Raw genomic sequence first — 16,729 nt, forward strand, 5'->3', positions numbered from 1 at the left:
TGGAAAGAAGCTATTATATAACCGCTTTGTATGTGCGCGCACTCTCCTAAAACGTATATTTGATGGTAATCTTTCGAACACCATATAAATGGGATGACTAGGATCAGCTAGGATACCTCTAGCCCGCTTTAATACTCTACTCTCATAGAGAACTTGAATTTGAGGTAATTTCACTCCTATTATTTTGCTTGCAGTCTTAACCACCTACTCAAGAGCACCCCGATCTGCAGCAGTACAATTCCCTAACCATGTGATAATCCCATAAGTCAGGACACTCTCTAAAAACTTAGCAGCGTCTCTGTACTCAGACAAACTGACTTCAGTCTCCGCAGGAAGACAAGGCGTTGCTGCGCCTTTTTTACCATAGCTGAAGAATTCAAAGACCAGGACAGATCCTTTGAGATATGAACTCCTAGAAATTTAAAGGAATCCACCTCCTCAATGACCATATCATCCAAAACCACCGGTAATTTGGGTCCACAGCCCACCCTCCTAAAATCAATTACCACCTCCTGCTGCATTCGCAGTATTGCAAAGGCACAATTGCAAAGCTGTCTGCATGCAGCTTTGCAATTGCGTTTTCCCCCTTCAGAGAGTGTTTTCTACCAAGCAGACTTGCTCATGCTCATTTCACTGTAATATAACAGCTGTGCTGGTGAGGGTTGTTTTCAAGCCTGAACTTCTATGTTGAAAAAACCTAAACACGTTTCCCTGTAAGATCACTGTAACTAAAAGTGGAGCTGTCCTTTAAGTGTGTAGATCTCAAGCATATACATCTTCTATGGTTCCATGCAAATGACAAACTGCTGTCTGCTCGATGCTGCTCATGACTTTGTTCTTCTGGTTTCCCCATGTACCAGGGCCAGATGGGCACATGACACGGTATGGCTTGGAGTGGTTGTCACAAAATAGTTATGAAGGACAGAAGCAGCAACTTGTGCAGCCTCGGATATTATGGAATGCAAAGATCTACCGGGATGCAGAGGTCCCTGCCGTCAGCTACTCGGATTTCCTAGAGACAGACGAGGGGCTGAGAGACTTCCTGCATAATTTCCTGCTGTATGGTATTGCCTTTGTTGATGATGTTCCAGCCACCCGGGAAGACACCAAGAGAGTGGCGGAGAGAATTAGCCATATCCGGTAACTTGTTTTAGAACAATCCTTTTTGTACCGTTTCTATATTTAGATGATTAACACCTTCTTCATAAGGATATATCTAAAGGTGTCTGTATACTAGGAGAAGAATGTAATGGCCATCTATGTATGGACATCTCCCATCTGGAAAGTCCATCACAACCATCTCCATCGACGGAAGATATGAAGGTCTCTTTCAGTTATCAAAATTGGAACACCAAGACCTGTGATGTTCACCCAGTGTACCCCCCCAGCTCAGTGTGTATGTATATGTGTGTGTGTGTATATATATATATATATATATATATATATATATATATATATACACAAACCGAAGTCACTTTACAATTTCAGTCCAGCCTCCATGCTGGATTTTGATTGATTACCACAGTCTGGGAGAGCTGTTTTTTTCAGATGGGTGTGTGTATATATATTATATAAAATTATACACACACACCTCTGAAAATAACAGCACTCCCAGACTGTGGTAATCAATCAATATACAGTGCTTTACTGTGTAACAAGGTTTCAGGGTCATACATACATACACACACATTACTTTTAAAATAATTGTTATAACTACCACTTAGTTGGATTTAATCAATAATTCCACCTCAAGCTTTATACTAATACGTATATTGCGGCAAATAAAAATGTACATTTAGTGCTCCAATGTTATACCTTCAGCATGGACGTAGCTATAGTGGCGCGCTTGACCCCGGTTAAATACTGTAATTACATACCGATTTCCCGGATTTGCCTAAGCAATTGGGTAATGTGCCATAATCTGTCTTTGGAGGGCACTGTAATTTGGCATAATCTAACCTGCTCATTGTAATGTTGTATAATATGTACTGGAGGGCACTATAATGTTGCGTAACATGTACGGAGGATCACTAATGTGGCACAAGATGAAATGGAGGTACTACAGTATGGCATGGTATGAATAGTGGGCAGTGGCACTGTAATGTGGCATGATATGAATTTGTCACAGGTGTCTCTAGAAGAATTGGGACAGGGGCCCCTTCAAAGTGTTACAATGGGGCGCATAAATTTACGGCTATGCCTCTGACCCCCAGCATGGATGTTGGATTGAAATTGTAAAGTGGTTGAATATTATCAATTCAGTTTGTGTGTGTATGTATGTATAAATATATAATATTATAGTTATTTATGAAGCAAAACCTGTTGAGCAGGGACGGGGAAGTCCATTAAAAGTAAGGGCGCATTTACGCAAGGGCAACACAACTGCAGCAATGCCGGCCAGGATTAATTATATTCTAGCGCACAGCTGAAGCAAAAATTTGTGCTAATCATCAGCGATGCTATCTACCCGCTTCTGATTAGCTGCTTGCATATCCCATGGATGCTAAACAATGCTGCACTGACCTGCTGGTTATGCGTCTGCTACCTCCTGCATTGAATGTGGATGTGATATGAGCCAGTGTCACTTGTCTGTTAGCACAGACATTTTTGACCAGACGCCACTGGTCACAATCATTAAGCACACGTGTTCAGCCACTGCACTGTCCACGGTGGATGGTAATGCCTTTCATGAGGGGTGACACCATAGATCAAGGAATGTTGAATGTCCCATCCGTCGGGCACCCACTATCATGCCCTGTTCAACCTCCGATAATTTACATTGCCTTGCCATGAGCAGCCTAGCCAGTGTTCAAACTGACCCACAAGATGTCAGATTACAACTGATGCAGATCTGGGAATTTCCCAGACTTCACAGTATGGTGACGCCACCTACCATTATAGCGTTCCCGCTAGGCTGTTTCAGCGGGGCGCCGCGCCCTGCCCTACTTCTGAAACGGCATGCGGGTGCAGTCCCCTCCCGCAAACTGTGGGTGTGGAAAACGGCGGTGCAACGGTCACCGCCGGTGAATGGATGCCGCGAGCATGAGTCCTGACATCTATTCACAGTGACCGCAGCACTTGGGGGCTGCCCGGCATGTCCGTAAGTGCCAGGCACACCCCCAAGGGTGACTAAAAGGGGATGCGTCATAAAGACGCGCCCCTTTTCGGGCACGCGCAGACGTGCCCTTTTTCTAAGTCCGGTGCCCGGCGCCGGACCTAGAGTGAACACTACATTACCTTTACATACTGCTATCCCATGACTTTTGGCATTTCCGTGTATAAATACTGTATAGTAATAATGTTTAGAGACCTAGAAATGATGTTGACTGTCACACCTAGCACAACAGTGACCTGTATAGCGCCCCATTCTTGCAATTCTTTCTTTGTAGACCATCTTCCAGCTGCTTAGGCTGAAGCTCCCCCACCTTGTGTAGACCGTATGCAGCTATAGATACAGTGGTGTTTGGATTACCATATAGTATGTGTTTTAGAAGCACTTTACCTCCAATGTGCTTGCTTGTTTATTAGTCAGTTGCACCATTATTATTTAACATTAATAATCAGATTTAGCATTGATAGCAAAATTATTGTTAAATTGTTTTGGGACTTAATCACATTTTAACTTTGGCTGCACTTGTTGGGTAACATGACATGTAGCATCTTATTCTTAACTTGCAGAGAGACTATTTATGGTAAAATGTGGGATCTCACATCTGACTTCTCAAGGGGAGACACGGCCTATACTAAACTGGCCCTGGACAGACACACAGATACCACCTACTTTCAGGAGCCTTGCGGGTGAGTTTGATTTCAGTAACATACATGATGCTGTGTTTTGTTTAACTGAAGGAAAAAAAACTGCTAAAACGTTTTCTCTTTCACCCACTTTCCTGTCGATAGTAAATTATTATTATTTTTTTTAATTGTTATAGGAGGCTGGATATCTGGCTAATCCCACATTTATATCGCCACCATTTTCTTTGCCTTATTATATGTAATATTACCTTGTACAGTGTGTTTCCACTTTTTGAGCAAAACAAAAAAGTTCTATCCACTGAATGTATTATTTAGGCTATACAAGCTTTGTATTATTTACAGAAGTCGGCTGCGTCTTTTTCCATAAAATAACACACGTGTGATATGAAGCAGTTTTTCCTCTGATCTCCAAATGGTTTTTTTGTGAGGTTTAGTGGCCCAGCGATGTGCCACAGACTCATTCATAAATTCCACCAGCAGAGGGCAGCGCAGGGTAGACAACAGTCAGCTCTCCTGCCTGCTAGCACTATTGGATGCATGTAAACTGGATATACAGATGCGTCACAAGATGTCTGCCGCGATTCCAGTGCAGTGCAGTTTTCCTACATTTTACTTAGGATTCGTTTATTTCTCGCAAATGAATTGGACACATATAAAGCATAATGATACATGCACGCGTCACTTTATATCGCACCTGTCTTTTGCCTCTTTATACACACTGCATACTTTTTCCATCTAAGGGGTCAATCCAATTAGGTGCGAATTGTGAGTAGCGAGTTTGTTTCTTGAAACTCGCAGACTTCGCATCGATGCGCGCTCCAGAGAATTCTCCAGTCCAATTAAAAATGCCTATTCGCGCTACTCGCAGCGGAGGGGTGCGAGTTGACTGCCAAATGGGATGTGAAAGTAGTGCATGAAAAAGTGGGGAGACCATCCTGAACCCCCCAAAATGGATCATTTTGTTAGCAGGACCATATAGAAGGCTGTTTGTGGGCATTCGGAAGGTACTGTAGGTTTTTAATGGTGTCATATGGCTGATTTGTGTTAATTTTTTTTAAAAATGCAAGAAATGTCACACAACTTAAACAAAAAATTAAAAGGAAAAAAGTAATTTCGGGGTACTTTGAGGGCACCTTGAAATGTTTAGCAAAAAAAAAAATGCTAAACAATTTATTTTTCAATTTAAAAAAATATTGTAATTACATTTGGGGTGCCTAAACTAACGAAAAAGTTGATTTGGGGGTAATTTGAGGACAATTTATTTTTTTATTTCCCCCCCACCCCCAAAAAAAAAATTACATGTAATTATTGGACTACTTAACCTAATTGGATACTTCCAAATACCTAAGTAGTAATTAGGGGGGTTTCCAAGGTGTTCAGCACAGTGTCCCGACATTTTAACCTTAAGATAAAGATTTCCTTTCCATCTCTCACCCCCAGGGAGGTGCGAATGAAAAAATGCGAGTTCAGTCTGACCAGTGCGAGTTGCTAATCGGATTGCAAAATGAATTCGCTGTGCAAATTCCAAGAGAAAATAGCAACTCGCAGTTTGCACCTAATTAGATTGACCCCTTAGTCTGCATATAGTGTACTAGGTACATATGGAGTAGTATTTCTGTAGCAAAGGAATCGGTATAAAGTTGCAGATACAGATGTGTACACGTACGTATAGCCTCCTTGCATGTTTAACAGCCCTTCACTACTCTGTAGCGCAGAGCATCTTTTCTTGTGCAACTTTTTCCCTTAAAATGCATGTTATTTGCAAACAATAATGCATTGCTGGTGTATCTGCGTGTGAAATGCTAAGTTACAGTGTCAGCAGCTGTGAGTGTAACGTAGCATTTCGCATGCAGATGCAGTCACACACATATCATTGTAATCAGCAGAAGCTGCCTGGGCATCCTATTCACATCAATGTGATACGACGCATTTGAAGGTAAAAAAGACGCACTAAAAGACTTCGGCGCTACCGAGGCGCACGACTCTGACACATTATGTGTAACATGACTTGTACAGTAGTGCACGGAGGATAGATGTATGTGGATAATCTGTAAAGCTGCTTTGCCATGTCAATGGTTCATCAGCCAATCGAAAAGTGAAACTCTCAGTTCATATATGTACATTGCTTGTAAAGAAAGTATGTGTCATCCCTATTTCATAAGTAACTCTGCTTCTGCTGTGATTACAGAGTTTTTGTAAGTGTGTGATTTTTGGGCTGACTTGAGGCGGTTCTGTTATTTGTGTCCTCATGTTGCAGTATGCAGCTGTTCCACTGTCTGCGGCATGAAGGCACCGGGGGGCGCACCCTGCTGGTCGATGGCTTCTATGGCGCTGAACAAGTCCGTCAGTTTCACATTGAACATTTTGACCTGCTCAGCAATGTTCCGATGAAACATGAATACATTGAGAATACAGGAGGAAGTCACAATCACATGGTGGGGATTGGCCCAGTATTAAATGTTTATCCCTGGAATAAAGAGCTTTATATGATTAGGTGAGTGGCATCTGTTTAATAGAATAGTTTACTGAATATTGCCTTTTCCATTTCAATAAAAGTAGCCGGTAACTCAAAAGTTTAGAACGGACATAAATATTTGAACTGATGATGTTTGGCTTTAATAAAACTGCTTTTTAAATGTTTAAAGAGCTCACCACCTTCACCAGTCAGTCATGCTGTGCATGATTAGAGTTACAGCATACTTGCCAACTTTCTAATAAAAATTTCATGGAGACCGAGGGGATGTGTCCTGCTCTGCCGGTGAGGTGTGCCTTTGTCCACCCATATCTGTCCAGCCCCACCAGGTACAAAAATGTCCCATTAAAAATGGGTGCATTTGCATTAAAATAGTTGTGACGTCCAAAAGCAACATTTATACAGTAACTTTGTAGCTTTGTAAAAGACAAATACTATCTACTAGTGTAGTGACAGACATCTGCACAAATATGGCATTGTAAGTTACTAAACTCTGCATCATTTTTAGAGTAAAGAGAGCTGCTGGCCCTTTTTGTGTACATGAGGGCATAGAGGAATCCTGATTGTACTAAACTACTGCGGCAACTGATTAATGGAGAACTTGTTACACAGTAATGAACGTACCAGAGGTTATACCAGGTTTCTGTAATCCTTTCCCTGGGCTGTAGATCAGCTGGTCCCAAGTAGGAGGGGAACCACAAGCCATCCCTTTAGGCCTTGTAAGTACTGGAAGATGAGGATCAAAGTTTCCCTCTCTGCAGGTTTCCCTACAAAGTTGGCTGCTGGGCAGTAGAAGAGGACCTACGATCCGGAGAGGAGTTCTAACGTTTCTGTATCCCTATGAATTGATTTTAATACAAGGAGAGAGCGAGCGGTCTCCGTCAGAGAAAGAGCCAGCAGATAATGCAGCTCCTCGGAGATGCTCCGCATGGGATGTCATAGTCCTGACGCTTTCTTGTCCATCGTCATGTGCAATACAGCTTTTATTCTAGTCCATGCACATCCGGGATCTTTACCTATCCTCCCAGGGTAACGGGAGGTCTCCTATTATTCCGGGTTAAAATAGCTGAAGTAAGGTTTAGCATTGTTGCTATAAATAACTATGTATGCTGTACTGTACATTATATATTATCAGTTTGGGCTATCTCGCCTGTATGAGACATGTCTAAAATCCTGCATGTTTCTGCCAGTTTGAAGTGCGCTCATTAGAAACAATTGGAGTGGTCGTACCAAAACGCGTGGTTTCAATACATGACCTTTTATGTTCAGTTTGGCCATTAGCTGACCTGATTGGACTTTAGTAGTACTTCATTTGGTTACCAAGATTCCAATAATGACAACTTAGATCACAACAAGATCGTAAGTAAGAAATAATATTTATTCTCAGCTTCAGTGGAGCCATTTTATACAGGTAAATTATGTAATATTCCACCACACATATACAATCCAAGTTAAAGCATAAAGAAACTAATATTATGCAACAAACATTTTTCATAATAGAACAGTTGATATTTGATTATAATAGGTTGAGTATACAATGAGTATAATAGGTTTGCTGGAGAGAGTGTAATACAATAACACAACAGACTAACAAACAAATGGACAACTATCTCCTCATTCATAATAATCTCCTCCAAACTACACACAATAAACGTTGGCACAACAATAAGGTTACAAATGGTTTAACCTTAACTCTGATTAGTTAGTGAAATATATTCTGTTTATTTAATTACTTATTAGTAAACAGATAAACAGCGCCTAATAAACAAATGACCCTAGTGTTATTAATAATCATTTAATGTAATTTATATTCATCACATGACGTTCCCCAAACAGGATGTAGTCTGGAAGCCGACGGTCTAAATGCCGACCGCTGGCTTCCAGACTCTCTAATCCCGGCGTGGTACTAATGACAGGCGTTGAGAACTCGACACCTGTCATTATCCATATGCCGAAAGACCAACGCCCGGCATACCGAACGAAGGTAAGCCGGGCGCGGACAGCCATGTGGGGGGAGGGTTAGGTTTAGTGTTCCCGGGGGGGATTTAGGGTTAGGCACCCCCCTCCCCCGGGAGTTTAGGGTTAGGCTAGGGGAAGGGGGGGGTTAGGGTTAGGCACACCCGGGGGGAGGTTAGGGTTAGGCATTTCCCCCCCGGGAGATTTAGGTTTAGGCTGCGGGGAAGGGGGGGGGGGGGGGAGTTAGGTTTAGGCTCTTGGGGGGGGGGGTTTAGTGTTAGGCACTTGGGGGGTTGTAGAATTAGGTTAGCGATACTTACTTTAGGGCCGATCGGGATCTTCACCCTTGCCGGGCTGCCGCTGTCGGGATTTGAACGCCCATCCAAACTGCACATCAAGAAGTGTGCAGTAATGCAATACCATCCCCTAAGTGTGAAAAACTGCAGAGATGACAGCTGTAGCTGTTATTGTGCTGAGAATTATCAGCACTTTTCGCCCCCTGGGATCGCTATTTAACAAGTTCGCACCTGTCGAAATCCTGCCAAAAGCTACCTCTCCGGCGATGCATTATCTCCAACGTCGGTTCAATGCTGAGGAGAGAAGTTGTCCTACGGTGTCAGCACTGCACATGCCCAGTGAGCACTATAGGCTCTGTGTGTACTGTACAGCATCTGTCAGATCACAGACTGCTCTTTGGAACTATATGAATTGACCAAATGACAACAATTGATTTCCTGCTGACTCTCATTTGTGAGTTGGATCTTTTATACAATCTATGAGGCAGATTCAATTACCCGCATGTTGTCGCACGGTCTGTACTTCTGGGTACAGTACCCAGAACTATTTCATTATAGACTGGAAAACAACCTGCATACTTCACCAAGGCAGCCATAGATGCTGATTTCTGCTCACACCCTCCATAGGTACAAGCAGGAATCGGCGTTCACTGCTGCTCATGGTTTGGTCACAGGTCTCTAATTGTTGGGAGAAGCCTCCTGCAGCCTGTCAGAATAAGGGAGAGGAGGCTGATCACTGCTGCTCATGCTTTGGTCACATGTCTCTAATTGTTGGGCGAAGCCTCCTGCAGCCTGTCAGAATAAGGGAGAGGAGGCTGATCACTGCTGCTCATGCTTTGGTCACATGTCTCTAATTGTTGGGCGAAGCCTCCTGCAGCCTGTCAGAATAAGGGAGAGGAGGCTGGTCACTGCTGCTCATGGTTTGGTCACAGGTCTCTAATTGTTGGGCGAAGCCTCCTGCAGCCTGTCAGAATAAGGGAGAGGAGGCTGATCACTGCTGCTCATGGTTTGGTCACAGGTCTCTATTTGTTGGGCGAAGCCTCCTGCAGCCTGTCAGAATAAGGGAGAGGAGGCTGGTCACTGCTGCTCATGGTTTGGTCACAGGTCTCTAATTGTTGGGCGAAGCCTCCTGCAGCCTGTCAGAATAAGGGAGAGGAGGCTGGTCACTGCTGCTCATGCTTTGGTCACAGGTCTCTAATTGTTGGGCGAAGCCTCCTGCAGCCTGTCAGAATAAGGGAGAGGAGGCTGGTCACTGCTGCTCATGGTTTGGTCACAGGTCTCTAATTGTTGGGCGAAGCCTCCTGCAGCCTGTCAGAATAAGGGAGAGGAGGCTGGTCACTGCTGCTCATGCTTTGGTCACAGGTCTCTAATTGTTGGGCGAAGCCTCCTGCAGCCTGTCAGAATAAGGGAGAGGAGGCTGGTCACTGCTGCTCATGCTTTGGTCACATGTCTCTAATTGTTGGGCGAAGCCTCCTGCAGCCTGTCAGAATAAGGGAGAGGAGGCTGGTCACTGCTGCTCATGGTTTGGTCACAGGTCTCTAATTGTTGGGCGAAGCCTCCTGCAGCCTGTCAGAATAAGGGAGAGGAGGCTGATCACTGCTGCTCATGGTTTGGTCACAGGTCTCTATTTGTTGGGCAAAGCTCCTGCAGCCTGTCAGAATAAGGGAGAGGAGGCTGATCACTGCTGCTCATGGTTTGGTCACAGGTCTCGAATTGTTGGGCGAAGCCTCCTGCAGCCTGTCAGAATAAGGGAGAGGAGGCTGGTCACTGCTGCTCATGCTTTGGTCACCGGTCTCTAATTGTTGGGCGAAGCCTCCTGCAGCCTGTCAGAATAAGGGAGAGGAGGCTGATCACTGCTGCTCATGGTTTGACAGGCTTCGGGGATGCAATGCTGTGTAAAATGAGAGGGACCAGGAAGTAATCAGTGATTTCTCGGTGAAGTCCCTTTATGGTAAATTGCCCGTAGCAGTGATAACCTTTTTTCAGACGAAAGTGACTGAAAGAGGGGCTATCACGGCTTGATAAATAGCCCCCATAACTATAAATTTGCAATATTTGGACATTAGTGTCCATTTCACAAAAATCTGCATTAAATGATGTGTTTTTGTTTGCTAAGTTAAGTCTGGTAACATGTCGCTATTTCATTAACAAAAAGGTCATGTTTTCAGGTACAACAACTATGATCGCGCCGTCATCAACACAGTCCCTTACGACCTAGTGCGCCGCTGGTATACTGCGCACCGCGCCCTGACCAGTGAGCTGAGGAGGCCGGAGAATGAGATGTGGGTGAAACTGAAACAAGGCAAGGTAGGATTGGGGAAAGTCCGGTGCATTGAAAGCTTAGTTCCCTCCTATTTTTATTACTGTTTTCTGTGATTGAAGCCGTAGTTTATCTGGCATCTGTTTGTGGTGATTGATTCACTTCACGTAATGTGAACAGGAAACGGTTTCATATACTTTAGCCCTGTTTTCACCGCTCCGCGTGACTTGGTGCGCTTGTTGAGTGGTAAATTGTTTCACACAAGACCGTTTTCTGATGAAGTCACTGAGCACTTCATTCCATAAATGTTGCAAGCTTCTACTTTCCTAAGCTTGTAAATAAGAGCTTAGTACAGGGCTCGCTAACATCTAAGGGCTGGCACACATTGGTAATAAAATCATATGCTGGAAGTGCGTTTAATACCCATCCGCAAAGCCTAGTAAGCACTGTTTAAATGCTCCCATACATACATACATACATACATACATACTGCCTGACAGTATTTGTGACACTTCAATTTCAGCACTGCCAGCAGCATTCACATTCTAAAATATAAACCTGATTTTGAGTACAAGGCCTAATAGACACGTGATTGGACCCTACCTAAGCAATATGGACATCTTCCTGGGCATTTGCATATAGTACAACCCCAATTACCCAGGCATTTATAGTTTCGCACACATGTAGACACTGAATTCTGTGATTTATAGCACAACGGAGCTCTTTTCAGAATTGTAGAGGATTTACAGGTACAAATTTTGGGAAAGATGGCGGGTAACTAATTTCAAGGGGCAAATATAGAAAACAAATTTGTGCTGACCTCAAGCGCTGTAAATACAGTATAACCCAGCCTTAATTATTTGGTGTGGGCCCTATTAAAACCAAGATCCAAAATAAATACTAATCACTAGGTGCTTGGATATGCTGACCACACTTTCAGATTTAAAACTGTTACTTAATATAGAATCTTTTCCTTTTGTATCTGGATTCTCACTCCTACCCTTTACCTCCACCCCCCTCCTTTGTGCAAACTACATACAGGAAAGTAGAGGGTTGACCGCTTGTAAAAATAATCTCTCCAAATCAATTCTTTCTTAGATCTGCTTTTTCCAGGTATATTTTCCTTTTCTTTGATTCTCGTCTACATATTCTCCTTTCCGGACAGGCAGTGGCCTGACTCTTGTCTATCCGCCATGGGCAGCTTTCTCCTGTCGCAACCCGCTCCGCTGGATTTTCACCCCGGATGTTCCTACCACATTGTGGAGGCTGGCAGGCCACTGGTCCAGCACAGTGTTTTAGTGATAGACTTGCGGTGATTGATAAATGTCACTGGAGATTAATGTCCCATCATATCCTCCTTTCACCCGTCCGTCCCCCTTTTGTCTTCTGACAATACCCCCCCACCCCCTTATTTTTATCAAAATCACACACACACACACACACACACACACACACTTGTTATAGTAAAAAAAAAAAAAAAACTTTTAATTTTAATAATTTTTTCTTTTTTTTTCGTTTTAAGTGTGATGTACTTCTTAACAGGATACCATAGACACAAATCTCTACTCACTGTGGTATTAGCAACATATAGTTGCACATGAGTATATGCAAACTCTTTGTGGGTTAGTGTAAAGACCATATCCTATGACGTGGCGTTCCATTGTCTTACCAAATGATGCGTCTGACATTTTGTTATTGAGTTACTTGTAGAAATACATTGAGCATATTTACGAGCCTTTGACTTTTAAGGCACATCAGGTCAGTGCTGGCCGATTTACATCATTAAATCTCAGATTCTCAATTATCATTTCAAATCGGTTTGGGTAAGCGATCCCGGCACTGATAATGTCGGCAGTCAGAATTCCAGCAGTGTAATCCTGACTGTGGAAATACTGACGCAAGTAAGTATCCTAACCCTACCCTAACCCACCATTCCTGCAGCATAACCCCTAACCCCCCAGCAGCCTAACCCTCCCTCTATTGCCTAACCCCTAATCCTAATACTTATTGTCGGGATCGCAGCCGTCAGGATTCTGGAACTGGGATTTTGACCTCCGGTATTGCATGCGCTGGGATGCTGACTACATCCTTTTCAAATCCTAATGGTAGATTTACTTGCACTCGCATGTTGGAGAAAGGACATACCTTACACAATTATTATATATATGACAATTGTGGCTTGTACATCATTCCTTATAATATATCTGTGTTCCTAATGGACACTGAATTTTATTACATCGAAACTCGCTGCTTCTACAGTTATCATTAACAGGAGTTTCTACATATATTCACATAATTTGTGAATCACATTTTTAAACTGAATTTTTAGACCTGTGAAGATCTTATTTAAGCCCCAAATAAATGGCTGCCTCCACTGCAAGCAGACTACACGAGCACTGTAATAAAATGTTATTATGTTGGTGTGTTCAGAAACTAATCTAATAATTCATCTTGTTCTAGGTACTATTTGTTGATAACTGGAGGGTACTGCATGGACGGGAGTCCTTTACAGGTTATAGGCAACTGTGCGGATGCTATCTTACTCGGGATGATGTGCTGAACACTGCACGTTTACTGGGCCTGAAAGCCTGATCACCAGAAATTTCCACACCAGTATACAGACAGCCGTTTAACCAAAGTGTCACGGATCCCGCAAGGTCAATTTTCTAGCCTCAATCCAATGGATCCTCAAGCTTGTGCCAACCCAATTTAGCAAGATGCTCAACGCGTTTCTGTCCTTTTGCCTAAATAGGAACTATTCATTCCGCTATTAGCTCTTCATTTTACCCTTTTATCATTTTACAGAAAATCTTTTAACTGTAATTGTTTCTTTTCATCACATAACTGAAAGTTGTATGTAGAAGGTATTATACAGTGCTCTGATCCTGTGTATTCGTCAGCAGTAGGCCTTGAGGACAATACTTATGGTTAAAATTACTATGGCAATGTGAGGCCATCAAAGTCTGTATCTGAGATCAGCAGAAGCTCTGGTTGTTTGCTACCAATCTGAAAAATAAAATCATTTTACTATTAGCCTCCATTGCAGAGATTAACATAAACTGCACTATTCATGTAACATGTCCTAGGCAAATATGGTTTTAACATGTCGACTAATCCAGTGTTTTTATGGTCTTTTATAGACACTTCGAAGACCATTGTCTATTCTAAAATTCTCCATTAAATGTTTACTTGTCATACTTTATATTTTTAGAAATGCCCAGTAAGGCACATCATCATGTTTTTCTGCTTGGAAAGCTTTGTTTCTGCATATTTCAGTTTATCAGCAGATGTCTTTGCCATATTATTATCTCCGCTGAATATAAATTACATTTCATCTAGTGACCAATATGACACCACATTGCCAAATTATGATTACAATTGTAGAATTTACATGGAGCGTCTTTCATGGGAATTCCCTATAACTCTTGCCTAGCAGGACGAGCCAGATATATTCACCTTTTCCATCCAAGATAAGCAAATATGCAGTAGATTTAAAACTTTAATTTGAAAATTTGTTATTTTGCATACTACAAAATGGCATACCTGCCAACTGTCCCAATTTAGGGCTGTATTAAACTGGAGGCGAAAACCTGCGATTTGCGGAAAGTTTTTGCCGATTTGCGCTTTTCACCTGTTTTCAAAGTATCCCCGTATTCAATTCCTGGACGTTTTCGCCTTGACGAAAACTCCATAGGCAAAAACAGGCAAAAAAGTTTCTCCAGCAAAGGCAGAAGTAAAAGAAGTACAAAATCCATATTGGTTCAGAACCCTTTGGACCCTAATGACTAATTAGGCAAAAAAAAAAAATGATCCTAATCCCCCCCCCCCCCCCCCCCAAAAAAAAGACATGTAATTTTTGGGTCGAAAATGTAAAAAGTGTTGGAAAATGGGTAAAAAGTAGGGGGCCTGGTATTTTGTTGGGCTATAAGGTTGAGACAGGTGTTTTTAGGATTGCAGCAGATGTATTTTTAAGATTTTTTAAAATCTTCACTTTACAGACACCAAAATATGATAGTACCCATTTACATGTACCCCAAATTCAACTACAGCACTTATATTTCTAAATTGCTTTATATCATTTTTCCACACTTATATGCATATTTGTATAACAGCCCTTTGACTCAATATACCTTCACTAAATACTTTTATTGGGGCTATTAATCCTTTTCTATATTGATTCCCAGGGTCAGTTAGGCTTTTTATGGGGTACAGACTGATTTCCCCAAAATATGATGGCCTTTTCGCTAGTTTCGCTTTTCACTACATTCGCCTATTCGCATTTTCGCCTGTTTTGGAATAAATAGGGAGAAAAGCGGGGATGCGCATGGCGAAAACATCGCGTCCAAACAGGCGAATGAAGCAAAATCATCCCGCTTTTCTCCAAACCGGACTTTCCGCCTCTAACTGAATTCAGCCCTTAGCCGGACATTTCCGATTTCGGAGGTTTGTTCTAACTGCTGGGAATGTTCGGCAGAATGAGCCTGATACCCACCATGGAGATAGAGGAGGAGATTTATCAAATCTTGGAGAGAGATAAAGTGGAGAAGTTGCTCATAGCAACCAATCGGCTTTATTTTATTATTCTAGCACTGCAGCTGATTGGTTGGTAATTTTTCTCCAAGATTTGATAAATCTCCCCCAAAGTATGTTGCTCTCATAACTGCCGCACAACCATGGGCAAGAGTGGTGGCTTCCGCACACACCTGTCACAAGTAAAGAACTGAGGCAGAATATATTAAAGTAATGATATAATACAGACACTCCTCACTTAATGTCCGAGTTCCGTTCCTACGACTCGGTCGTTAAACGAGCAAATATGTATAATGAAGCTGGAAAGACGATGGCACATTCAACAATTTTAAATCGTAAAAATAGAGTGAAAGAGTCAGAAGGATATACAGTACTGTACTATATATGCATAATTATAGTACAGTTTTGTATACATGTACTGTACCTGTATACAGTATGCACAGCAATCATTTACCTGTACTGTATTGTATTATGAATAAAGAAAAGGAAACTGCTTTACTTTGCATAACTTGTTTTATTTAGCTTTTTTTTTTTTTTTTACTTTGCAAAACTTTTATTTTGAGTAACTGTTTACTTTCCATACAGTACAGTAATTTTGCATAACTCTTTACAGGACTGTACAGTACTTTACAGAACTTGTTTGTTTTATTTTGAATAACTTTACTGCGTACTACTAGTTAGACTTAGCATAACTGTTGCATACTGTACCTTTACAGAGCATAAACAGGACAATCGGAATAAAAAAAATATAGATATGAAAAACAGACATTCTAGCCAACAAATCCTTCATCAAGTAATGCGTCATCATTGGTGTTATCAGGAAAGGGCTCAGGTAAGGGAGATGATGGCAAGGAAAGGGAAGGACTTGTAAGGGTAGGGGTACTGGGTATAGCTTTTGAGAAGAATCCTGTTAGTGTGGTCAACTTTGTAATTTTCTTTTTTTCGTCATAAATTTCATGATAGCATCGTAAAAGTTCATTCATTTGCCGTTCCACTTTCGTGAACCTTTCAACATTTGGATCCATACCCTCTAGTTGTAACATAGCCGCATTGACTTTCGAGAACACACCAGCTAACCCCTTTACTGTGAACTTCTTTTGTACTTCTTCCATTCTTTCCTCCTTCCAACTCTTCCAGGTGCTGCTGTGCTTCCAACTCTATTAGATCTTCGTTAGATAGCTCTCCCTCGACATATTCCACTATATCTTCAATATCTTCCACTTCAAGATCTAAATTAAGCACGTTAGCAAGTTGCACAGTTGTTTGAATTGTGTCATCGACATGCTCATCTATGTCAACCACTTTGACATTATTCACAAGACTTTTTAGGCATTTTTTCCATATGTCTTGCATACAATTTTCTGTCACTTCCTCCCAAGCGGATTCTATGTTCTTTATGCAGTGTAAAATGTTGTATGATTTCCAAAAATCACGAAGGGTTACTTCATCATTTTCTGT

The 16,729-nt window shown here is 42.0% G+C and overlaps 1 protein-coding gene across 4 annotated transcripts in view; it reads left to right on the top strand.

Moving 5' to 3' along the window:
- TMLHE (trimethyllysine hydroxylase, epsilon) overlaps positions 1 to 15,756 on the top strand; it is a 28,182-nt gene extending 12,426 nt beyond the window's left edge. For all 4 annotated transcript variants that reach the window (XM_088452880.1, XM_088452893.1, XM_088452898.1 and 1 more), the window contains exons 4-8: positions 861 to 1,140; positions 3,679 to 3,798; positions 6,014 to 6,250; positions 10,650 to 10,788; positions 13,202 to 15,756. In XM_088452880.1, the coding sequence (XP_088309006.1) occupies positions 861 to 1,140; positions 3,679 to 3,798; positions 6,014 to 6,250; positions 10,650 to 10,788; positions 13,202 to 13,333 (908 nt within the window). In that variant the 3' untranslated portion in view covers positions 13,334 to 15,756. The remainder of the gene's footprint in view (positions 1 to 860; positions 1,141 to 3,678; positions 3,799 to 6,013; positions 6,251 to 10,649; positions 10,789 to 13,201) is intronic.
- Positions 15,757 to 16,729: the final 973 nt, after the last annotated feature.

Source organism: Taudactylus pleione, unplaced genomic scaffold, assembly GCF_031769625.1.
Source record: "Taudactylus pleione unplaced genomic scaffold, aTauple2 ptg000039l, whole genome shotgun sequence".
NCBI lineage: Eukaryota > Metazoa > Chordata > Amphibia > Anura > Myobatrachidae > Taudactylus > Taudactylus pleione.